The sequence below is a fragment of the Balaenoptera physalus genome, assembly GCF_965194825.1.
Source record: "Balaenoptera physalus genome assembly, chromosome: 8".
Classification (NCBI taxonomy): domain Eukaryota; kingdom Metazoa; phylum Chordata; class Mammalia; order Artiodactyla; family Balaenopteridae; genus Balaenoptera; species Balaenoptera physalus.
Window position 1 is genome coordinate 121,696,558 of NC_138887.1, and position 24,845 is coordinate 121,721,402.

Genomic DNA, 24,845 nt, shown 5'->3' on the forward strand with positions numbered 1-24,845 from the left:
ATATGCCAGGGGCTTCATGGTGGGTGAGACTCCACTGTCTGGTGCCGGTCCCGGGTCACCCTGGGTCACCCTGGGTCAGGGTCCCTGCAGGCTGCCAGCAGGCCTGGAGGAAAGCCCTCGGAGGGCCAGGGAGACGTATTTAGAGGGAGACCAGCACTTCATGAAGGGAATAACTCCTAGCATTGCTACTGCAGGTCCCACGCAACATGGGGGCTTGTCGCACCGAGAAACCAGGCCAGTGGAGCCAGTGATGGAGGGACAAACTGCCTGGTCGGCCAGTCTCCCGGGAGAAGGAGTTGCAGTGCCCCACTTTCAGTCCTGAACTTGGCTGTGGAATGCTTTTGTAGCCACTGCAGCAGGGCCCTGACTGACGCGGCCCTGCGCCCCGGCTCCCCTGCCCCCCGCCGTCTCCATCCTGCAGCCGGCAGATCCCCGTGCCCCCCTGGCCGGGCCATCAGGCTGGCCCAGCTCCTGGCCTTGCTGCCTTGCTTCTCTCATCTCTGTGACCCTTCCCCCCGGTGGCTGTCACCCCTCGGCTCTACTCTGATTCACATCCTGCCCTGTGTGGTTGGTGCACTCACTCTGTTTTCTCAGGCACCTCAGTTACCTTTCTGTCCCCACAGGCTCACAGAGCCGGTTTATGGTCTACACCTAATAACGACCAGTGAATGGGACTCACAGTATGTGATTATAGAGCTGTATTGGTCTTCATTTTAAAAACAAACCTAGGGGGATTTGGTTTATAAAAATACAGAGCGTGTACAAGGAGGAATCTGCCAACCTTAGAGCTGTTTCGCACCGAGATGCTCCTGTGACCCTAGCACTCTAACGAGTTGTACCTGGGAAGTGTCTTCTCTTGGCTTGTTCAAAAGACACGGTAGAATTGTTCTTTCTAGAATAGATAACAGATCCTACAGCACTCATCCCTAGTCAAAACTCTAATTAGCCAAGACTGTTTGGGGCGGGCAGGAGTGATGGTTGCTCCTGGTGGAAGCCTGAGAGGATTGCTGTTTCCTCTTTGGTCCCGCACAAGAGAAGGCCATTCTGTTTCTGCCATGCGGAGTGAAATCACCTCCGTGCTTCAGAGTGCGGAGCCTGCTGGCCTTTGAACACCTTCCCCTCCTGCACGGCTGTGCGTGAGGGGGTCTGTGTGCCGGCGCGATCCCTAGGCGTCTCCTGCAAGTCGATTTTCTGGGATTCAACCTGCAACACAGTTTACTTCCTCACTTGGTTCTGCCTGGGTGTGCCCTGCTTCAGAGTGAATATATCTCCTCTAATTCTCTTTTTCTGATCATCTTAAAATAATAACCCACAACAGAACAATAATAAGTCAATTCAGAAAAGACTTGCTGGGCTCATCATACTCAAATTTGTGCCCCAAAAAATGGTTTTTAGACAGTTAGCCTCTGTTCGGTTGGGCCTTGATTGATTGGGTTTGCTGTGCTAGGGTTTGGTGGTCAGACCAGGCACCTCTGAAATGAAGGCGTATCCCGGGCACAGGGAAGCCTCCTCAGAGGCTGTAGAAGTTAAATGTCCCCGAGGGGGCTCGTGATTTCCTGTCCAGCTACAGTGGTGCCCGGGCAGCCCTGGCCGATACTCCATCCATGCCATCCACAGTCCTCTGCTTTGTTTGTTTCCCTTAGAGGAGATTTTGAAGACCCACATCGCCCACTGGTGGTCTCCAGATGGTACGCGGCTCGCCTACGCCACCATCAACGACTCCCGGGTGCCAGTCATGGAGCTGCCCACCTACACCGGCTCCGTCTACCCCACCGTGAAGTCCTACCACTACCCCAAGGTAGGCGGGAAGCAGCAGCAGGGCAGCTCTGCATTATTCATCAGCTCCCCCGCCCAGCTGACTCCCAGCGTGGAGCTGTGATAATCAGACGTGTTATGAGCAGTGCAGTAAACAGAGGCTAGATTAATTATTTCCCATTACATTGCATTAAATTCCCATCTTTGCTCAGTTGAATTTTTCGGCAGGTTTACTTTCTTTTAAATAATGGAACTACCGTTAATCATTTGTCTAAGCTGCATTGCAACCAAAATACATTACCTCCCTTGTGAGTCCATGGTGACAAAAACTCACACTGCCCACTCTGGGGGCACCCTGTCCTCTAGTTCCTTTTTTAAATTCTGGGAGGTCAGAAAGACCCCTGTCTGTGCCTGGTCCCCTGGGCCTGGGCTGTTCTATCCTTGGTCATGTTCTGACCCATACTGTTTCTGATTGCTTCCCACAAAAAGCCAGCAGAACAGCAAGGGTGCAGGAGTGGGGCAGGGGACGGATAGCCAAAGCCCGCTTTGTTAACAAGTCACAACGTCCTGGCGCGAAGGGAGGGCCTGATGCCGAAACCTCTACCGCCCACTCAGTTGGAGAGAGGCTGGTGCCCAAGAGAGTGGACGCAACTCTGCCTGCACCCACCTGGTGACAGGGTCCCCACGTCCACCCGGGGCTGCCTTGGAAGGACCCCTCCAGCCTCTGCCAGTGAGCCCTGGGCCTCAGCTTCCAAGCCATCAGAGGGCTCTGGGAGCTGATGCCACGTGCCGTGTATACCAGAAATACGGGACGTTCCAGCCTGCAGTTTGCAGCAAGAGGGGCGACAATGTCCAAGCGAGGCCAGTGATGTCCCCAGGGTCCCAAGCCAGAGAAAGGAAACACCAGGTGTATCAGTCAGCTCAGGCTCTGTAACAAGCACCACAGACTGTGTGGCTTAAACAACACATATTTATTTCTCACGGTTCAGGAGGCTGGAAGCCATAGATCACCTAGAAATGGAATGGTTTCCCTGGTGAATCCTTTTATGAGAGCCCCCCCAATCCAGGAGTGATGTAATGACCTGAAATCCAGAAAGGTACAGGCCCCCTGATTTTACAGTGAACTCTGGGACAGGTGCTCTGAAATTGGAATTATAAAGCCCAGATGGCTCAGGATTTGGGGTTTCACGTTTTAATAGAAAGTCAGCATATTCTGGCCAACAGAATTCAGACGCCCACTTCCAAATCGGAGGCATGAGCTGGTGACCCATCTGACGCCTGCCGTGTGTGGGCCTGAGTCCCTCCCTCACCCCAGCATCTCCGTCTGTGGGGGCAGAGGAGCTGGGCCGCCAGACCCAGCAGCTTGTCTTTCCTGCCCTGCCAGGCCAGTGCGTGTCCAGGGAGGGGGAGCAGGGATGAGCAGCTTCCTCCTAAAGGACTCCGTCCTCCCCACGCTGAGCCTCTTGTGAATCTCCTGGCAGCCTTAGTGCCCAGGCCAGTCCAGGCGGGAGGCGGCTCACTCACGTCTCTGTCCCCTTTTACTTCCCAGGCTGGATGTGAAAACCCCAGTATCTCCCTGCACGTCATTGGCCTAAATGGACCCACGCACGACCTGGAGATGATGCCGCCTGACGACCCACGGATGAGGTTTGCACCCTTTCCTCAGTTATGTTAAGGCGGTAATAACGAGACCAGTGTCCATTTACATGGTCTCTTAGGCTCAGATTTATCTTCCTGCTAATCTAAACATCCAAGAAAAAGGTACATTTTCTAAAGTTTTCCTTACTGCTTTATGATGTGGTTTTCCTGGGAAAGGAACACCAGTCAAACCAATGCTACTATTTCTTGCCTTACGTCAGGCCCAGATTCTCCTTCCCCGGAGGCTGGGCTTCAGGGGCGGTGGGGGCAGGTAGGACTGGTCCACCACGCATGTCCAGAGGGAGCCCATGGCCGGGCACGTGGCAGGCTTCGGAGGGCACCCCTCGGATGAACAGATGCAGTCTTTCCAAGAAAATCCATGTAACCGGACCTCCTGTGAATGGCGCCCCGTTTTCAGAGCATTATTTTAGAGCGTTACTGGCTTTTGCCAGCTCCAGGAACTGAGTGGTGAATCCTGTTCCAATAAACCAAATCTCCCAGTTGGCATAACAACCGTGCAGTTGGTGGAACATGTTGACAAAGGCAACTGTCTTGTTATTAAAGGCTGTAGGTGGATTTTATTTCCTAACCAAAAGAACTGAGTAAAATCTATCTTTGTGAAGGGGTCTGAATATCAATTTCATTCTGTCCCAAAGTTCAAGCAGGCTGGGGACTGGTTATACTTCCAGAGTCCACTTATATCAGCGTTAAACCTCGCTCTGTTGAGAATATTGATGGGAGACTCAGGAGGAGAAGGGAATGGCACCAGGATCCACCCGTTTATAGATCTGCAAGTCTATACGTGGGCCCAGTTAAGTTGAGAATGATGCATTCTGAGGGTCAGCAGATATCCAGCCCACGTTTTGCCGTGACTCCAGCCTGAGCCTTCACTATTCAGTTACGAAACTCTACATTATTAGTAGCTTCTGGCAGCTTCCGGAAGGGCAGGAGCCGTGGCCTCAGCCACTCTTACTCCTCCACAGGCCCAGCTCAGGGCGAGGCACACGGGCACTTGGATCCACTGGTCCGTGATGGCGTGGATTCCCCCTGTGGTGGCTTCCACCACTGTCCTTGGCAGGACCCACCTGCCAGGGGCCTCTGCAGGATCCCGCTGAGGTTCTTTCAGCTCTTCTGTCTCCAGTGATGTGTAAAATGCTGTGAGGCCCTCAGGTGGACAGGCCAAGCCCAGGGCTGCCCGCTACCTCTCGCTCCCCGCCCTGGAGCGGCCTTCCTTCTCATGCAGCTGGTCCCAAGGCCTGACTCTCCATGGCCCCTCCTAGGGGAGTGGGTCCTTAGTGTGCGCTGGTCGGGGAGTCGAATCAATTTGGCTGATGATATTCTTGCTGGGATAGAAGAAACATTGCGATTATTGCTTTGTCTTCTCTGCCGAAGACCCAGGCATTTCATTGTTTTCTTCCAGCTCCGTCCGTGCCAAGCCTCCTGGGGCCTGGTCCAGCAAACTCTCTGAATTGATATGGAAAGTCACCTGGAAAATTTAAGCCATCTGTTTGAGTTAATTGAAAATCTCGTTTAGTCCATTTGGTGATGCTGTTTCCGCAGGCTTGATTAGCTTCAAGGACAAGGAAAAATTCGCCTCCGTCAGGGCTGTTGAGATGCGGGCCTCAGGTTTTTTGCTTCTCCAGTTTCCTAAGCTAAACGCGGTGATGCTTTTCCTATGCAGTGTAAATCGCAGAATGTTAATGTCACACTTTCTCATCTCCTTCTCCGTCACAGCCTTGGGATTTTTCAAAGTGAGCGCAGATCTGTCAGAAACCATGCAGTCAACGTGAGCAGCCGTTTATCGAGCGTTTATTATTTGTGTCCGTTAGACTGAGAATTTAGCATGAATGAAACACAGAGGTTACGATGTAGGGGAAGGATAGGCCTTGAATGAATGGTTATAAGCAAGTGAAGGATTGCAGGCTTGAGAGGGGGCGTGTCGAGTGGGGGGCCTGGAAGAGGAGGCCCCCCAAGTCTGAGGCTTTCTCGCCCCTGCCCTGCCGATATTCGGGTCCAGGGAATCCCTTGCTGTGGGGGCTGCCCTCTGCACCGTGGGGACCTCAGCCACGTCCTTGCCTTCCCCCAGTGGATGCCGCGTGGCGGTCGGAGATGCCGCAGACTGAGAACCGCTGGTTCCCAGCGAAGGGTCGCAGGCCGGCTGTCGGGGCCCAGGTCCCAGTTCTGTGCTCCTGGGCAAGTTACTCTTCGCCTGCGTCATTCTGTTTCCTCAGCTGCAAAATGGGGATGAATATTAGTAATGAAAAGGTTTGCTCTTGTGGGTGACCGTGAATATTAGATAAGTCACGCAGCACAGGGCTGTCACCCCGTCTCACGGCTGTAAATCCTGCCTGTAGGCCGGCAACACTCCCCTTTGGAACTCAGCCCTGCCCTGCCCTCGGAACTTCAGGTCCATTTCTAACTGGCGGCCCAACATCTCCCCTTAAACTGGCCAGGTTGCGGTTCTCAGGCAAAGTAAATGAGCGTGTGTTGAAGATTTTATTTAACTCGTTAATTGATAAGGGAACAAGTGTGGTGTTAGAACCAGTCCAAAAGGCATTTGATAAGCTAGGTGTATGTGGACAGTTTGACAAAGAAATGTAAGGATAAGTTTGGGGGTTACAGATCCCCCGGGGCCCTAAACTGTAACCTTGGGGGTGGGGTATCTGACCCACCAGACAAAGATCCATGGAGACGTCCGCCCCGACAGGGGTGTCCAGGCCATCGCAAGCCAAGCCCGGCGTTGCACGGGAAGATACGCAGTGATCTTGTTTGCTCTTTGCAGGTTTCAGAGGAATTCTCTAACTATCTCTAAATGGCAACCCAAACTGAACTCAGTGAAAACGGAATTCCCGTTCCCCCTGGAAACCTGCTCCCAGCAGCCTTCCCGTCTCTGTTCAGGGCAGCGACCTTCTGGCAGTCAGGCCTCTGACTTCACTCTGTGTCTTCCACAGGGTATTCCTCCTGTGTAGCCAGCATCCGATGGCCTCTCCCCTGTCCCGTCTCCCCTCCTGCCCCCGCAGGGCCCTCTCCTAAACCGTGTCAGATCACTGCTCCCTCCGCTCAGAACTCCCTGCGCTTTCCCGTTCCTCTGGGGTAAAAGCCAAACTTCCTACAGTGGCCTAAAAGCCCCAAGTGCCCTGCTAACCTCTACTCCACCTCCCCCCGCCCTTCTCAAGTCTGCAGGACTCACCCCCTATCCGGGCGTGGCTGGGACTTGGCTCTGCCGCAAAGCGCCTCCACACAGCTGGCCCGCAGGTGCTCTAGGTCCTGGCCAGCACCCTTCCCGCCCCACTCTAGTTTTCTTCACAGAAGGAATCCCAGCAGGATGTTCCCCACACTTTATTCCTGTGTCCCTTCCCCACCCATCACCTAGAACATAAACTCCATGAGGCAGGGATTTTGTCTGTTTTGTGCAAAAGCCCGATCTCCAGTTCCGGAGCAGGGCCTGGCACGTAGTACAAGCTTGGTAAACCTTTGCTGAATGGGCAAATTAAGTTTAAAATTAGCCAGTAAAATCCTATTTCATTGGAGCCACATTATTATGATGGTTTCCGTGCCCTTGTACGTTGGATGTCTTAAGCTGAGTGCAGTTTAGGGGATCCTTTCTAATTACAGGCGGGTGATCTGACCTGTGACAAATCTGTACTGTACACTGTGTAAATGGCTAACAAGTCAGTTGCAAACCAACTGAATGTACAAATCTTAGTGCTGGTGCTGAAATCTCTTCAGAATAGGCATTATGATCTCAAAGTTTGTTTCAAAATTTGCAAGCATCAAATGTCAGTAAAACTGAAGGTGAAACACTTCACCTTCAGTTTGAATGAATGAATGAATGTTGAGTTCTCATGCTTTAGGTGTACTTCCTTTTTAGAGTTTTTGGTTCTCTGCTATTTTTACTGTACTGTTTCATTTAAATTTCCTACACGTGAACTTTGTGCGATTGAAATAAAACTGCAGTATATACATGTTAAAAACAAACCAACAAAAAACCAAAACAAAACAAAAATCCTATTTCAATAGGATTCTTGAAGATATGGATTTCTTTGGTTATCCTAGTACTTTTCTAAGAACCAAAACTTTAAAAGTATTTAGCCATTGCTGACATCCTGCTGTCTCAAATACAGGACGCCGTAGGGGAGACCACACTTTACCCGTCCTGGGTTTTCAGCTGAGAGTCTCACAACAAGACAGATAAACAAGAGGGAAAAAAACCAGTTCATTCACGCGTGAGGTGCACATCACCTGGAAAAAAATCTCAGCAAAAAACAGCTCAGAGCATCGATTTACAGCTACAGCTTTTACAGCATCTTCAACCAGGAACAGTAAATTCATGGAGAATTAACAGGACAAGGAGAGCAGGTTTAGGGTTCCAAGGGCGGCAGCCGTGGGAAGGTAAATAAACCAGAGGACCTAGTGGAGGAAGGTGTGCTTGCAGGTTCCCCGGTGCATCTCTGGGCCAATAAGAGTCTGTCTCCAGGAAAAGGAGACTATTTCCTGCCTTCAGGCAGAAAAGGGGGAGTTTTTTCTGGGTTTGCTGCTTCCTAATTGCCTTCAGCTCAAAATAATTTTCATGTCAAAAAGGCATATTTGGGGGTGACATAATATTCTGGTTTCCTTCAACACTAAAGGAACTAATCTAGAAAAGGTAACAATAAGACACTTACTTTGTGGAGGAATGGAAAAAGGAAGGAGATCTAAATAATGTCCTCAAAGGTCTAGGCAAGGACAAACAAAGAAATATGTAACGGTAAAAAGGTAAGTGCCACAAAATAGCCATCTGTTCTTTTCAGAATTTTGCTGAAGGAGTGAGAAATCCAGGGAGGAGGGTCAGGGGGAGGAGGAGGGCTTGGAGGCACAGGCAGGATTTGGCCTCACTGGGACATGGCTAGAGGGATATTCCAGGACCCAGGAGGGTGCAGGGCGGTTCCTGGATCAGGCGTGAGGCCCAGTTGTGGTTGTGGATTGAATTATAAAATTGTGTGTGACCCCAGGGCTATTTACATTCTCCTTTTCTCCTTCCAAACTGGGCGTCTCCGTTTGCTTGCTTCCACCCTTGTCCTTCCCTCTGCCCTGCCCTCGGGAGCAAGGGCGTGGCTGTCGTGTCCCATGGGCTGGTGGCTGTGTCCCCTGGGGCCCTCACACAGCCCAGATGTGGGTCCCACCTTCTCCCATTCCACAGAGGTGGGGGCCGAAGACCCAGAGGTTAAGGGATGGGTCTGAATCCACAAAGAGCCTGAGGGGGACCCTGAACTCAAGCCAGACGGGGTCACCCCTCCCTCCCCGCACAGCCTCCACGGAAAGAAGCAGAGAGTTCCGGAAGGCCAGGGCTCACTTTCGGCAGGCTGGTCAGAGCCATCGAGAGGAAGAAGTCAGACGCTTCCTCTGTCAGCCGTCTCACCTTTATGCCATTCACTTCCCGTCCTCTGTTGTTTGCTTGTCAGCCAGCCTGAGCTCCCCTCCAAGAGTTCTCAGGGGAAGATGAAGACCGGGTCCCGAATCCTTGCCCTGGGAAACTCCTACTGGCATCGGCACGTGCCAGGTGCTGGGTTAGGCCCGTGGTGGCCCCTCCACCTGTGGCTTGAGTCCAGGTACCGCGGCGCCTCGTGATCAGTGGCCGTGTGCAGCGTGGCGGGAGCGTGGGTGGCGAGTGCCAGGGAGGGCGTCGCATGCAGCCCCGCCACTCATGATGCCAGAGCAGAGCTGAGGCCACCTGGGAGAAGGGTTCCACCAAAGAGAACTAAGGACGGTCACCCCAGTGGCACTAGGCCGAAGGAACGGGGGTGATGCGTCCCAAGCCTCTCCAGGAAGTGCAAGCGCAGCTTCTCCCGTGGGTGGAAGAATCTAAGTGGAAAGCATTATGCCCCGCGGGTCCTGCAGTTTTTACCATTTCACGGAGAAGCCCAGCTGCACTGATAAAAACAAAAGCAGTTGTTTTTTGCTGTTTTCTTCGGGCCTCTGCGGAGCTGCTGAGCTGGGTGTTGAATTAAGATGCAGCAGATCCCCAGCAGGATCATGCTGACGACGTGTTGCACTACGCTGATGTTTGTTTCTATTCTCCTCGTACAAACACCCCGTCAGATGCAGTCCAGCCGCCGGCCCGGGGCGCCCGTCCTGACTGCCTGGCAGCATCAGGTCGTCGGGGGGTTGTTCACAGAGCCTGAGAAGGGAAGCAGGCGCTGTGTCCCCGATGCTCCCGGGCTAGCGACGGCCTCTCCCCGCCCACCACCCCTCACTTTTATTTTATTTCACTTCCGTGTATTCACTTTACTCTCCAGCACCAAGATCTAGATGTGCCCCGTTCAGGGCACACCTTCCTTGGTCAGTGCAAGAGCTCTCGTGTATTTGTGCTTTTCAACTTTATTCTCTACCCTCATGCTCTCCCACCTCTTAGGCACCAATATAAAATGTGTTCGAGCAGGCTTTTCCCCGTCAGTGTTTGTAAAATGTACTGTTGCGTGTGTGTGTGTGCACTTAACTTTACACACATGGCACTGTGATACAGACACAAAAACATAGATGTGTGTGCACGTCTGTGTGGATCTGTTGCCTCTTTTTTCACCTGGGACTCTGTAAAGACCCAGCGCATCAATATGTGTGTGTGCAGCTCGCTGCTTCTAATTATGCACGTTCCCAGGAAGCTTGCCCTCTCGGGGCGCCGCTGCCTCCAGGCTCCTCCTACAAGTGCATGGCCCGTGATGCACCGCCTTCTGACCTCGAGAGGAAAGGCAGCTTCTTTCTGCCCAATCTGTAGGAAGTATGGACTCCCTGGGAGACTGGTATATTGGATCCAGTGCAAGCCTTTATTCAGGATTAGGGGCAAGACAGAGGTCATCAGAGCAATGGAAACATCACAGAAAAACAGGGTCTTCATTCCTAATGACCTGAGCCCCACCCCCGTCAACAATTAACCACCACCTCCATTCTCACAACCACTACCATCACTACCACCACCACCATCATGATCACCACCATCACCTCCTCCACCACCATCACCACCATCACCATCACCTCCTCCAACACCATCACCGTCATCACCATCACCACCACCATCATCACCATCACAACCACCACCATCACCACCACATCATCACCACCACTACCATCATTATCACCACCACCATTGCCACCATCACCACCACCTCCATCACCAACACAACCGCCGTCACCACCACCTGACTTGCCCATCATTGCTTTTTTAATTAGGGATAGAACCAAGGCTTGAACCCAAGATTCCGGACACCTAACCCACCACTCATATCATTGTTCAAGAGTTTTCACATCTACTGTGTTTCACTTTGTGCTCAAACTTTCAGGTGGCACAAAGATAGAAGACAATTTCTATAAGTCTCTCCTTCCTAGTTTCCTCCATCAGGGGTCTGGCCTGGGTTTGGGGTTTTTTAAAAGCTCGTCAGGTGATTCAGAAGTGTGGCCAAGGCGGCAAAGCCCTTCTCGGGAGCAGTAGTTTTCATCTGGGATGGAAGGTCTGTCTCATTTTCAATTTTTTTTTTTGAGTTTTATTTTTTATTTTTATTGCTTTACAATGGTGCGTCAGTTTCTGCTTTATAACAAAGTGAATCAGTTATACATATACATATGTTCCCATATCTCTTCACTCTTGCATTTCCATCCCTCCCACCCTCCCTATCCCACCCCTCTAGGTGGTCACAAAGCACCGAGCTGATCTCCCTGTGCTATGTGGCTGCTTCCCACTAGCTATCTATTTTAGGTTTGGTAGTGTATATATGTCCATGCCACTCTCTCACTTTGTCCCAGCTTACCCTTCCCCCTCCCCTTATCCTCAACTCCATTCTCTAGTAGGTCTGCATCTTTATTCCTGTCTTGCCCCTAGAATCTTCTGATGATTTTCTTTCTTTTTTTTTTTTTAGATTCCATATATATGTGTTAGCATACGGTATTTGTTTTTCTCTTTCTGACTTACTTCACTCTGTATGACAGTCTCTAGGTCCATCCACCTCACTACAGATAACTCAGTTTCGTTCCTTTTTATGGCTGACTAATATTCCATTGTATATATTTGCCATATCTTCTTTATCCATTCATCTGTCGATGGACACTTAGGTTGCTTGCATGTCCTGGCTATTGTAAATAGAGCTGCAATGAACATTTTGGTACATGACTCTTTTTGAATTATGGTTTTCTCAGGGTATATGCCCAGTAGTGGGATGGCTGGGTCGTATGGTAGTTCTGTTTTTAGTTTTTTCAGGAACCTCCATACTGTTCTCCATAGTGGCTGTATCAATTTACATTCCCACCAACAGTGCAAGAGGGTTCCCTTTTCTCACACCCTCTCCAGCATTTACTGTTTGTAGATTTTTAGATGATGGCCATTCTGACTGGTGTGAGATGATATCTCATTGTAGTTTTGATTTGCATTTCTCTAATGATTAATGATGTTGAGCATTCTTTCATGTGTTTGTTGGCAATCTGTATATCTTCTTTGGAGAAATGTCTATTTAGGTCTTCTGCCCATTTTTGGATTGGGTTGTTTGTTTTTTTGATATTGAGCTGCATGAGTTGCTTGTATGTTTTGGAGATTAATCCTTTGTCAGTTGCTTCATTTGCAAATATTTTCTCCCATTCTGAAGGTTGTCTTTTGGTCTTGTTTATGGTTTCGTTTGCTGTGTAAAAGCTTTTAAGTTTCATTAGGTCCCATTTGTTTATTTTTGTTTTTATTTCCATTTCTCTAGGAGGTGGGTCAAAAAGGATCTTGCTGTGATTTATGTCATAGAGTGTTCTGCCTATGTTTTCCTCTAAGAGTTTGATGGTGTCTGGCCTTACATTTAGGTCTTTAATCCATTTTGAGTTTATTTTTGTGTATGGTGTTAAGGAGTGTTCTAATTTCATTCTTTTACATGTAGCTGTCCAGTTTTCCCAGCACCACTTATTGAAGAGGCTGTCTTTTCTCCACTGTATATTCTTGCCTCCTTTATCAAAGATAAGGTGACCATATGTGCGTGGGTTTATCTCTGGGCTTTCTATCCTGTTCCATTGATCTATATTTCTGTTTTTGTGCCAATACCATACTGTCTTGATTACTGTAGCTTTGTAGTATCATCTGAAGTCAGGGAGCCTGATTCCTCCAGCTCCGTTTTTCTTTCTCAAGATTGCTTTGGCTATTCGGGGTCTTTTGTGTTTCCATACAAATTGTGAAATTTTTTGTTCTAGTTCTGTGAAAAATGCCAGTGGTCGTTTGATAGGGATTGCATTGAATCTGTAGTTTGCTTTGGGTAGTAGAGTCATTTTCACAATGTTAATTCTTCCAATCCAAGAACATGGTATATCTCTCCATCTATTTGTATCATCTTTAATTTCTTTCATCAGTGTCTTATAATTTTCTGCATACAGGTCTTTTGTTTCCTTAGGTAGGTTTATTCCTAGATATTTTATTCTTTCTGTTGCAGTGATAAATGGGAGTGTTTTCTTAATTTCACTTACAGATTTTTCATCATTAGTGTATAGGAATGCAAGAGATTTCTGTGCATTAATTCTGTATCCTGCTACTTTACCAAATTCATTGATTAGCTCTAGTAGTTTTCTGGTAGCATCTTTAGGATTCTCTATGTATAGTATCATGTCATCTGCAAACAGTGACAGCTTTACTTCTTCTTTTCCAATTTGGATTCCTTTTATTTCTTTTTCTTCTCTGATTGCTGTGGCTAAAACTTCCAAAACTATGTTGAATAATAGTGGTGAGAGTGGGCAACCTTGTCTTGTTCCTGATCTTAGTGGAAATGGTTTCAGTTTTTCACCATTGAGGACAATGTTGGCTGTGGGTTTGTCATATATGGCCTTTATTATGTTGAGGAAAGTTCCCTGTATGCCTACTTTCTGGAGGGTTTTTATTATAAATGGATGTTGAATTTTGTTGAAAGCTTTCTCTGCATCTATTGAGATAATCATATGGTTTTTCTCCTTCAATTTGTTAGTATGGTGTATCACGTTGATTGATTTACATATATTGAAGAATTCTTGCATTCCTGGGATAAACCCCACTTGATCATAGTATATGATCCTTTTAATGTGCTGTTGGATTCTGTTTGCTAGTACTTTGTTGAGGATTTTTGCATCTATGTTCATCAGTGATATTGGCCTGTAGTTTTCTTTCTTTGTGACATCTTTGTCTGATTTTGGTATCAGAGTGATGGTGGCCTCATAGAATGAGTTTGGGAGTGTTCCTCCCTCTGCTATATTTTGGAAGAGTTTGAGAAGGATAGGTGTTAGCTCTTCTCTAAATGTTTGGTAGAATTCGCCTGTGAAGCCATCTGGTCCTGGGCTTTTGTTTGTTGGAAGATTTTTAATCACAGTTTCAATTGCAGTGCTTGTGATTGGTCTGTTCATATTTTCTATTTCTTCCTGGTTCAGTCTTGGAAGGCTGTGCATTTCTAAAAATTTGTCCATTTCTTCCAGGTTGTCCATTTTATTGGCATATAGTTGCTTGTAGTAATCTCTCGTGATCCTTTGTATTTCTGCAGTGTCAGTTGTTACTTCCCCTTTTTCATTTCTAATTCTATTGATTTGAGTCTTCTCCCTTTTTTTCTTGATTAGTCTGGCTAATGGTTTATCAGTTTTGTTTATCTTCTCAAAGAACCAGCTTTTAGTTTTATTGATCTTTGCTATCGTTTCCTTCATTTCTTCTTCATTTATTTCTGATCTGATCTTTATGATTTCTTTCCTTCTGCTAGCTTTGGGGTTTTTTTGTTCTTCTTTCTCTAATTGCTTTAGGTGTAAGTTTAGGTTGTTTATTTGAGATATTTCTTGTTTCTCAAGGTAGGCTTGTATAGCTATAAACTTCCCTCTTACAACTGCTTTTGCTGCATCCCATAGGTTTTGGGTCGTTGTGTTTTCATTGTCATTTGTTTCTAGGTATTTTTTGATTTCCTCTTTGATTTCTTCAGTGTTCTCTTGCTTATTAAGTAGTGTGTTGTTTAGCCTCCATGTGTTTGTATTTCTTACAGATTTTTTCCTGTAATTGATATCTAGTCTCATAGCGTTGTGGTCGGAAAAGATACTTGATACGATTTCAATTTTCTTAAATTTACCGAGGCTTGATTTGTGACCCAAGATATGATCTATCCTGGAGAATGTTCCATGAGCACTTGAGAAGAATGTGTATTCTGTTGTTTTTGGATGGAATGTCCTATAAAGATCGATTAAGTCCATCTTGTTTAATGTGTCATTTAAAGCTTGTGTTTCCTTATGTATTTTCATTTTGGATGATCTGTCCATTGGTGAAAGTAGGATGTTAAAGTCCCCTACTATGATTGTGTTACTGTCGATTTCTGCTTTTATGGCTGTTAGTATTTGCCTTATGTATTGAGGTGCTCCTATGTTGGGTGCATAAATATTTGCAATTGTTATATCTTCTTCTTGGATCGATCCCTTGATCATTATGTAGTGTCCTTCTTTGTCTCTTGTAATAGTCTTTGTTTTAAAGTCTATTTTGTCTGATATAAGAATTGCTACTCCAGCTTTCTTTTGATTTCCATTTGCATGGAATATCTTTTTCCATCCCCTCACTTTCAGTCTGTATGTGTCCCTAGGTCTGAAGTGGGTCTCTTGTAGACAGCATATATACGGGTCTTGTTCTTGTATCCATTCAGCCTGTCTGTGTCTTTTGGTTGGAGCATTTAATCCATTTACATTTAAGGTAATTATCAATATGTATGTTCCTATTACCATTTTCTTAATTGTTTTGGGTTTATTATTATAGGTCTTTTCCTTCTCTTGTGTTTCCTGCCTAGAGAAGTTCGTTTAGCATTTGTTGTAGAGCTGGTTTGGTGGTGCTGAATTCTCTTAGCGTTTGCTTGTCTGTAAAGCTTTTAATTTCTCCATCAAATCTGAATGAGATCCTTGCTGGGTAGAGTAATCTTGGTTGTAGGTTTTTCTCTTTCGTCACTTTAAATATGTCCTGCCACTCCCTTCTGGCTTGAAGAGTTTCTGCTGAAAGATCAGCTATTAACCTTATGGGGATTCCCTTATGTGTTACTTTTTGTTTTTCCCTTGCTGCTTTTAATATTTGTTCTTTGTATTTAATTTTTGATAGTTTGATTAATATGTGTCTTGGCATGTTTCTCCTTGGATTTATCCTGTATGGGACTCTCTGTGCTTCCTGGACTTGATTAACTATTTCCTTTCCCATATTAGGGAAGTTTCCAACTATAATCTCTTCAAATATTTTCTCAGTCCCTTTCTTTTTCTCTTCTTCTTCTGGGACCCCTATAATTCAAATGTTGGTGCGTTTAATGTTGTCCCAGAGGTCTCTGAGACTGTCCTCAGTTCTTTTCATTCTTTTTTCTTTATTCTGCTCTGCAGTAGTTATTTCCACTATTTTATCTTCCAGGTCACTTTTGCGTTCTTCTGCCTCAGTTATTCTGCTATTGATCCCTTCTAGAGAATTTTAAATTTCATTTATTGTGTTGTTCATCTCTGTTTGTTTGCTCTTTAGTTCTTCTAGGTCCTTGTTAAACGTTTCTTGTATTTTCTCCATTCTATTTCCAAGATTTTCTATCATCTTTACTATCATTATTCTGCATTCTTTGTCAGGTAAACTGCCTATTTCCTCTTCATTTGTTAGGTCTGGTGCGTTTTTGCCTTGCTCCTTCATCTTCTGTATGTTTCTCTGTCTTCTCATTTTGCTTAACTTACTGTGTTTGGGGTCTCCTTTTCGTAGGCTGCAGGTTCGTAGTTTCCGTTGTTTTTGGTGTCTGTCCCCAGTGGCTAAGGTTGATTCAGTGGGTTGTGTAGGCTTCCTGGTGGAGGGGACTAGTGCCTGTGTTCTGGTGGATGAGGCTGGATCTTGTCTTTCTGGTGGGCAGGTCCACATCTGGTGGTGTGTTTTGGGATGTCTGTGGCCTTATTATGATTTTAGGCAGTGTCTGTGCTAATGGATGGGATTGTGTTCCTGTCTTGCTTGTTGTTTGGCATAGGGTGTCCTGCAGTGTAGCTTGCTGGTCATTGAGTGAAGCTGGGTCTTGATGTTGAGATGGAGATCTCTGGGAGATTTTCGCCATTTGGTATTACGTGGGGCTGGGAGGTCTCTTGTGGACCAGTGTCCTGAACTTGGCTCTCCCACCTCAGAGGCACAGCCCTGATGCCTGGCTGGAGCACCAAGAGCCTTTCATCCACATGGCTCAGAATAAAAGGGAGAAAAAATAGAAAGAAAGAAAGAAGATAAGATAAAATAAAATAAAGTAAAATAAAGTTATTAAAATAAAAAATAATTATTAAGAAAAAAATTTTTTAATAAAAAAAAAAAAAACGGATGGACAGAACCCTAGGACAAATGGTGAAAGCAAAGCTATACAGACAAAATCTCACACAGAAGCATACACATACACACTCACAAAAAGAGGAAAAGGGAAAAGTATATATATATCGTTGCTCCCAAAGTCCACCTCCTCAATTTGGGATGATTCGTTGTCTCTTCAGGTGTTCCACAGATGCAGGTACATCAAGTTGATGGTGGAGATTTAATCCGCTGCTCCTGAGGCTGCTGGGAGAGATTTCCCTTTCTCTTTGTTCGCACAGCTCCCGGGGTTCAGCTTTGGATTTGGACCCACCTCTGCGTGTAGGTCGCCTGGGGGTGTCTGTTCCCCGCCCAGACAGGACGGGGTTAAAGGAGCCGCTGCTTCGGGGGCTCTGGCTCACTCAGGCGGGGGGAGGGAGCCGTACGGAGGAGGCGGGGCGAGCCTGCGGCATCAGAGGCCGGCGTGACGTTGCAGCAGCCCGAGGCGCACTGTGCGTTCTCCCGGGGAAGTTGTCCCCAGATCACGGGACCCTGGCCGTGGTGGGCTGCACAGGCTCCCGGGAGGGCGGTGTGGAGAGTGACCTGTGCTCACACACAGGCTTTTTGGAGGCGGCAGCAGCAGCCTTAGCGTCTCATGCCCGTCTCTGGGGTCCGCGCTGATCGCCGCGGCTCGCGCCCATCTCTGGAGCTTGTTTAGGCGGCGCTCTGAATCCCCTCTCCTTGCGCGCCGCGAAACAAAGAGGCAAGAACAAGTCTCTTGCCTCTTCGGCAGCTGCAGACTTTTCCCGGACTCCCTCCCGGCTAGCTGTGGCACACTAACCCCTTCAGGCTGTGTTCACGCCACCAACCCCAGTCCTCTCCCTGGGATCCGACCTTGGAAGCCCGAGCCTCAGCTCCCAGCCCGGCCCACCCCGGCGGGGGAGCAGACAAGCCTCTTGGGCTGGTGAGTGCTGCTCGGCGCCGAGCCTCTGTGCGGGAATCTCTCCGCTTTGCCCTCCGCACCCCTGTGGCTGCGCTCTCCTCCGCGGCTCCGAAGCTCCCCCCTCCGCCACCCGCAGTCTCTGCCCGCGAAGGGGCTTCCTAGTGTGTGGAAACTCATTTTCAAATTAAAGATACTGTCCCCCACCTCCATCCCTGAATCTGCCATCCTACTAACATATTTCTAGTCTAGACTTTTGTCTTTATATTAAAGTCTGTGGGAAGATATTTGTTTTACCTGAATTTGACTTCCAAATTTATTTGAAAGTGTTTGAGGGATGAATTACAAATGCATAAATGATCTCTAATACCCACAGAGCTAGACCTCACTCTGTTTCTACCTCATGTGTTAAAGTAATGACCTGGGTACCGAAATATTCAAATGAGTTCATCTTAGGAAGCAGTTGAAGGGGATTGGCTCAACCAGACAGCTTTTGTGTTGACGGTATCAGATCAGGGTGTGCTTTTTATTATCCATGAGGGCAAGAAGCTCTTTGTGGTGACGGCAGAAACATGGAAGCTCCAGTCTGGAGAAATGCCGGATCTTTATTCTATTGATGCATTGTAAAGGGAATTCTCAATGTTACTGTTGATCACAGGTTTCCATGTTCTCTTAAGTCAAAACGTCCAGTGCTTTAGAAGCCTGGAAATCTGATCTTGGCTGTCCAGATGAATAAATGTCTGGTGAAGAGCACATGTTCTGCATTGTTGTGGTGCGTGTTTGAAGGGGCAGCCAGATTGTTCTGAAGACGCTGTAACTAGATACGCAGGGAGTGATTAGTGTTGGGCAGACTTACACAGAGCAGGAGGCATCAGAAAAACCAACCGTGCCTCTACCTTCCCGTCCCCGTACGTGAGACCCCTCCATTAGCCAACAAGCTCTATCAGCCGGCAGAACTGTGTTGACATTTGAGGACGTCAGCAGCACACCGGACAGGATTTTCAGGTCGTGTCACAAGGCTGGGTGAGCCAGATGACAGTAAACTCAGAGGGCCTAGTGACAGGTACAGGTTTCCCCCATGGACCGCAGTTGGCAAATCCACACAGAGTGGATGGCAGCTGCAGGAGAGTGGGATTTGGCAAATTCACCTGCCGCCTTGTTTTGAAATGTGTCAGCCTGCACTGAGGCATGAACGAGTGGGGTTCACACCTGCCCCCCGAGCAAGCCAGTCCCTCACACCCATCCTCCAAAGGGCTGCCTGTTGCTAGGACTCTGGGGCTGGAAGGGCTCTGAAAGTTCCCCTTATTTCCCTTCCATTTCCTCCACAATTTACAGAGGAGGCAAGGGGACCCCCAGAAGGCAGGTGACTTGCTCAGAATCACGCTGATTCTTCACGGGCCAGGCCTGGAATCCGGGTTTCCAAATCTGGTGTCCTTTGGGGTACCATTTGTTTCTGCTCTGCCCGTTCAAGCTCTCCGAGCTCCCAGGATGTCTGTAAGCAGACCCTTTCCCACCACCGGCTGTGTCCTCTTGTATCTCATTCTCAGGACCAGTGCTCTGAGCGCCCGCTCTGAGCTAGACATTCCGAGGAGGAACGGGATACAGTCCCGCCCCTAAAGACTGATGAGTGGATGGAAGACAGCTTCCTTCATCCTTGGCAGGTGGGGTCTCCTGGGGACTGCGTTCTTCCCATCCCTACTGCTGGGCTTTTGGATAAATCTCTCCTCTCCCCAGGGTCTGGTTACAAGTCAGAGAATAGCTGCCTCACTGGTCTTTTGAGCTGAATTACAAATGGTCTCTAGTGGACCCGTCCCTCCTCCTGGTTCTTCTGTCTTAGCCTGAAATCTTCAGAGCGCCGCCCGACATGGTTCTTTCCTTCCCAGTGGGTCATGCGTCTGTGACAGCTACTTGTAGGGATCCCTGCACACACGGAGGCGGCCGCCCCCCCCCCCGGTTGTCATTTGAGGGACAGAAGCCCACGTGCTGTCTAAAGCACTGACTATCAGGGCTGACGGCCCTTCACCTGGGAGCATCAACATACTAAAGTGTGACTGTGTCCAAAAAAAAATCTGGACTTTGCTAGGCAGAAGGACTAAGAAGAAGGACCACTGTGATAGGGAGAACGCACCGATCTCGGAAGTCTGTGAGCATCTCAAAATCAAACAGGAGCAGGTTTTCTTTTATAGGGTAAAGAAGGAGGGTCACAGGGGTGGGCTGAACCTCGGGAGGGGAAGCCAGACAAGCGGGGGAAATGACCAGTGGGGTGGCGCAGGGAAGCGTCCCCCAGTGGTCAGCTGGTCCCCAGGAGACGCTGTAGAGGTGCAGTGCATGTTCGGGGGTGCGCTTGCTCAGGCTTGGTGTGAGCAGAGCTCAGGGACCTGAAGGGGGTAGAGGCACCTGACAGGTCTGGCCCAGGGCGGGCAGTGGGCAAAGGAGCCCTCGGTCGGCTGTGTGATGGGGGTGGGTCTGAGACGGGGCAGTGGGCTTGGGGGAGGTGACAGTCCCGTAGCCAGCACAGGGTGAGGGAGGGGGTGGTGGGATCTGAGGGGAGGGACGTGGACAAGGTACCCGTTGCAGAGAGAAGCCGAGTGGCTCTCCACGTGGGGCTTGGCGGCAGGCCTCGCAGAGCTCAGTGTAGCCCCGCCGCAGGCACCCTCGCTGAGAAAGTGGCGTCGTGGAGAGAGTGCCTGGCGGGGGCCGGCCAGCCCTGCGGAGCACTGGCTGCCCGCCTGACCTGCCTGCGCCCGGAGGCCACTCCTCAGGTTCCTCATCTGCAAAAAGAGGGACCCGGTCCCCTGGCATCTCAGGACCACTCGGCTCGGAGTCCATCCGGGCTCAGGATGTCCCCCGGGCACGTGGGCACCTCAGCTGTGGCTTCCACCTCAAGTGCAGCACTCCGGGCAAGGGCAGCTGTGGTCAGGGGGCTGCTGTGGCCTCCCTCTCTGTACTCTCAGTGTCCCAGCAGGAACCGAAGGGATTAATTCCCACAGCGTCTAACCAAGGCTCTGTGCAGAAAGGGGGTGGGGGAGGAAGCCCAGCAGGCCCTGCCGCGCCTGGGTCTCTGCTCCCGTCCCAGGTCGGGAGGGGCAAGGGGAGGAGGAGCACGCGGGTCGCTGGGACACAGAGCCCCGCGGAGCCGGCCAGCAGCGGGGGCTGGACTGTGCGGAGGAAGCAGTGGGGTCAGTACCCGCCCTCCTTTCTCCCATGCTTCGAGCCCCTGCTGCCGCGTCCACGGGGCAGCCAGAGCCCCCTGAAGCCACCTGCACAGGCGAGCCCGCCCCTCCCCAGCACGGAACAGGGTGGAGGAGATGCAGGGGGCCCGCAGAGGCACAGGGGCGGCGTCCAGCGTCTCCCCAAGTGGCACCGGGAGTCCCGGTGCCCAGCAGGTGCTTAATTTATATTCTGCTGAGTGGACAGGTCAGGTATGTGGGTGGGTGGATGGATGGAGGATGGATGGATGGATGGAGGGACAGACCGATGAACAAAGAGGTGGATGGGTGCTGAGTGTGTGGAAACGACAGGCTGGAGAAGGGGTGCCATGAGACTTACCTACACTTCTCCAGTTCAGAGGATTCCCTTTATGTTCGAAGCATGTAAACTGCTGAGTAAGGCCTCCACAGTCCCTTGGACGACACCCCCTCCCATTCCTCATCCCGACATCTGGCTCTGCATGGTAGCCTCACCTCAGACAGAAGGGGAAGGTCACGTGGCCTCTTCCTACGTTGAAAGTGAAATTATGGAAATATACATCAAATAGTGACTTGTTTTACAGTCACACCATTCTTGTATTTTGCAAAGTGCAATCTGCCTGCAGATATTTTTGTACAGTTATGTGGCCGCTCCGAGCGCATCTCAGGTGTGGAGCCGTACACTTGATCCCAGTAGCATTTGGTATTTTGTGTCATTTCAGTTTGTTCAACGATGGTTTCTAATAAAGAACATTTTTTTTTTAAATTTCCCTCTCAAAGTGTTTTTCTGCTCCAGCTTAATCCATGGAATAAACGTCACTGGAAAATGCCAGCGTTAATCGCAGGCTCTTTGTTTCACTAGATAGGCAGGCCTTTCGCTCCCTTGCCCTTTATTGCCACACAACCGTCAGAACCTTTGCCAGAATTTGGAAAACCAAGAAGTGACGGCACATTAATCCCTGCGAGAGAAGCAGTGCTCTATTAATATTTTATGGCAAACAAATGGACTAATAAAAAATTCATATACTGCTCGGGAGGACTTACTGTATTTTGATTTGAAGGCATGTTTGGCTGGAGATTCGTAAGGAGGTTGTAATACTTCCTCAGCCAAGATGTGCTTTCCGCAGCCGCTGTTCCCATGTGCTCCCAGGCTCGGCGTGACCCTGCTGCCGTCTGTCAGGGCGGTCCTCACCCTGTACTGAAATTTGTGGGCTCTGTGTCTGTCTCCCCACAGACTGTGAGCTCCCCTATGACCGGGCTTTGGGCCGCTGCCTTCCAGCACCTGGAACTGTGTCCACGCCGAGCCCTGACTAAATAAATGCTCTTTGAATGAGTAAAGGTATTTATGGGCAGATAAAGAGCTTTAGAATAAAGAGAAAATTGGTAGCATTTCTTCCAGGCACCTTGGCTTCCCGTTAATTGTTTGGTTTCATGTTCTTTTTAAAATGCACCTTTTGCAATTCTCAAAATATAATTATCTATTTTCTGTGATTATCAAAATGCTTCTGTATCTCACTTCATCTCAACATTGGATCAATCCTTGTGTCTCTCAAAGCGCAGCTCCGTCTCACCTTCTGAGATTATTCTACTTCAAATCCTATTTTCTCCTCTCCTTTAACTGCGGCCAAACTTCCCTTTATTCTAAAGCACCTTATCTGCCTACGAATTCGTTTATTCACTGAAAGAACATCTAGTGAGGGCAGAGATGGAGATGGGGTTAGAGATCTGCGATTACGTGGCAGCTGGAGTGTCCTCATGTGGTCTGCCCACCAGGCATCACTTGGGTCACTTAGTTTGGAGGTTCTCAAACTGGGGCACCATTGGGATCACCTGGGGGCCTCGTTAGACCACAGGTGGCTCAGCCCCACCCAGAGCTTCAGATTCAGTGGGTCTGGGGGGAGGCCTGAGAATTTGTATTTCCAGTACTTCCCAAGGGGTGCTGGTCTGGGGACCCCACCTGTGGACCACCAACTCCAGTAATTAAATGTGGGGTGCAGCGACCGTTTCCCCTCCAGTGCTGTGAGATTTGGCGGATTTTGCAACAGATACCCTGTGTCACTGTTTCTGCTCTGATCATTTCTCCCTGGACAGGCCCCGCCTCCCCGAGTGTGGGTGACAACACGGGGTGCCTGCTGCCTGGGTGCACCCAGACCACACAGGACCCGTGGAGATGGCTCTCCCATCTCCGTCCATCCTTCTTGCAGGTGGCAGTGTGTGTGTGTGTGTGTGTGTGTGTGTGTGTGTGTGTGTGTGTACGCATTTTATTTCCTCTATGGGTTACCTTTATAAACTTTAAGTTTATGAGTTTCTCTCATACAAGAATTTATAGCTCCCCAATTTGTAAGAAGGATCTAGAAGTCCTGCCCTTTCCTACAGGTCCCTTCCCTGTCTCTCCCACCTAGAAACTTCAGTCTTTTTTATAATTTTTAAATCATTGAGGTTGATGGCATTTGCATCCTGCCCTGAAACCATAACTAAATATTCCTTATTTATCTATAGGTTGATTCTAAAAGACCAAAATCAATAAATAGCATTGACTTTATCTTAAGTAATTATCTCTCTTGGTAGAGCTAAGTAGCATCCTCTGATGGTGTCTCTTTTTTGTTGAGCTTTTTGTTCTTCCTGGAGTTTTTAGTTGTTTTTATTTTTTACATGAACTATTTGATTTTATCATACTCTCACTTTTTTTCCCCCACACTCTATCAGGTTTTCTCTTGCATTGCCTTTTTCTCCAAATCTGTCTCTCCAAGTCCACTCCACTGCCCTGACTCTAGTCTGGGCTAGTTATTCTTTATAACGTCTGCACTCGTGCCACCCTGAGACTCCCCGTTACTGCTGTCCCACGTTGGAGCCACTGCTTCTTAGATCTCATGTCATCTTCTTTCTTGATTTACTTCCACTTTTGTCTGGAGTACATCCTCCAGATGCTTTCCCAATGAAGAACCATGGGAAGTAAACTTTCTGAGTTCTTAAATATTTAAAAATGTCTCTTTTTCTTACATCTGTTGAAAATTTTACTTATTTGTAGAACTGTAGTTTGAAAATCATTGTCCCTCAATTTGGGGGTATAATTCCATCTCACATTCAGTGTTGCTGATGACATACCTGATGTTTATCTGATACTCGTTCCTCTGTGAATCATGTACTTTTTTTTTCCTGTAAGCTTTTAGGATGAAATAACATATCTAAATGTGGGTAGGGTTTCTCTGTTTTTTTCATTCGTCATCTGTCTCATCCAGAGACTCTCAGATGACACTCCTGTCCAAGCACATTTCCCAATCCCATACTGTGCTGCACCTCGACCTCCAGGTCCGCCAGATTTCTCTGGGGTTAACTCTGCAGGTATCTTGGGCTGCTGCTTTTCAACCAGGCTCGTCCCTCGTTACTCTTATGTCTGCGTCCTGTCTTCTAGAAATGTGGTGAAACCTTTCCTGTTATCTTTATTAGTGTGAGTATATACCTATTTTACTCCTTCAGTATCATTGCAGTTATGTTTCTGGAGAGAGAAGACATAAATAAGTGTGATAAACCCACCAACTGAAATTGGAAACTTGCATTTACCCTTAATAACCTTCTTCTTATTTAAAAGGTCATCTCTGCACTATACGAAATAATAATCATTTGCCATTCCACTACCTATTGGTAACTAGTGTGGGTATTTTGATAAATTTTCCTATGACGCTTTTTTCTAGAAACACATACTTGTTCTTTATTTGCTTTTTTCTTGTTTAATAAGTCATCTTCCCAGCACCATTTATTAAGTCTTCCTTTCCCCAATGATTTGGGTTGACACTTTTATTAAATATTAAATTCTTTTATTTATTTTTATATATTTTTAAATTTTTTTAAACATCTTTATTAGAGTATAATTCCTTTACAATGGTGTGTCAGTTTCTGCTTTATAACAAAGTGAATCAGTTATACATATACATACGTCCCCATATCTCTTACCTCTTGCATCTCCGTCCCTCCCACCCTCCCTATCCCACCCCTCTGGGTGGTCACAAAGCACCAAGCTGATCTCTCTGTGCTATGCAGCTGCTTCCCACTAGCTATCTATTTTAGGTTTGGTAGTGTA

At 48.2% G+C, this 24,845-nt stretch overlaps 1 protein-coding gene and 1 long non-coding RNA gene across 7 annotated transcripts in view; one reads left to right on the forward strand and one right to left on the reverse strand.

Annotated features, from left to right (window-relative positions):
• Positions 1-24,845, forward strand: part of DPP6 (dipeptidyl peptidase like 6) — a 1,128,731-nt gene that overhangs the window by 1,003,819 nt on the left and 100,067 nt on the right. For all 6 annotated transcript variants that reach the window (XM_082473772.1, XM_082473771.1, XM_082473774.1 and 3 more), the window contains exons 9-10: positions 1,644-1,798; positions 3,305-3,402. In XM_082473772.1, coding sequence (XP_082329898.1) covers positions 1,644-1,798; positions 3,305-3,402 — 253 coding nt within the window. The remainder of the gene's footprint in view (positions 1-1,643; positions 1,799-3,304; positions 3,403-24,845) is intronic.
• LOC309666401 overlaps positions 1-24,845 on the reverse strand; it is a 445,852-nt gene that overhangs the window by 309,307 nt on the left and 111,700 nt on the right. The window lies entirely within an intron of this gene.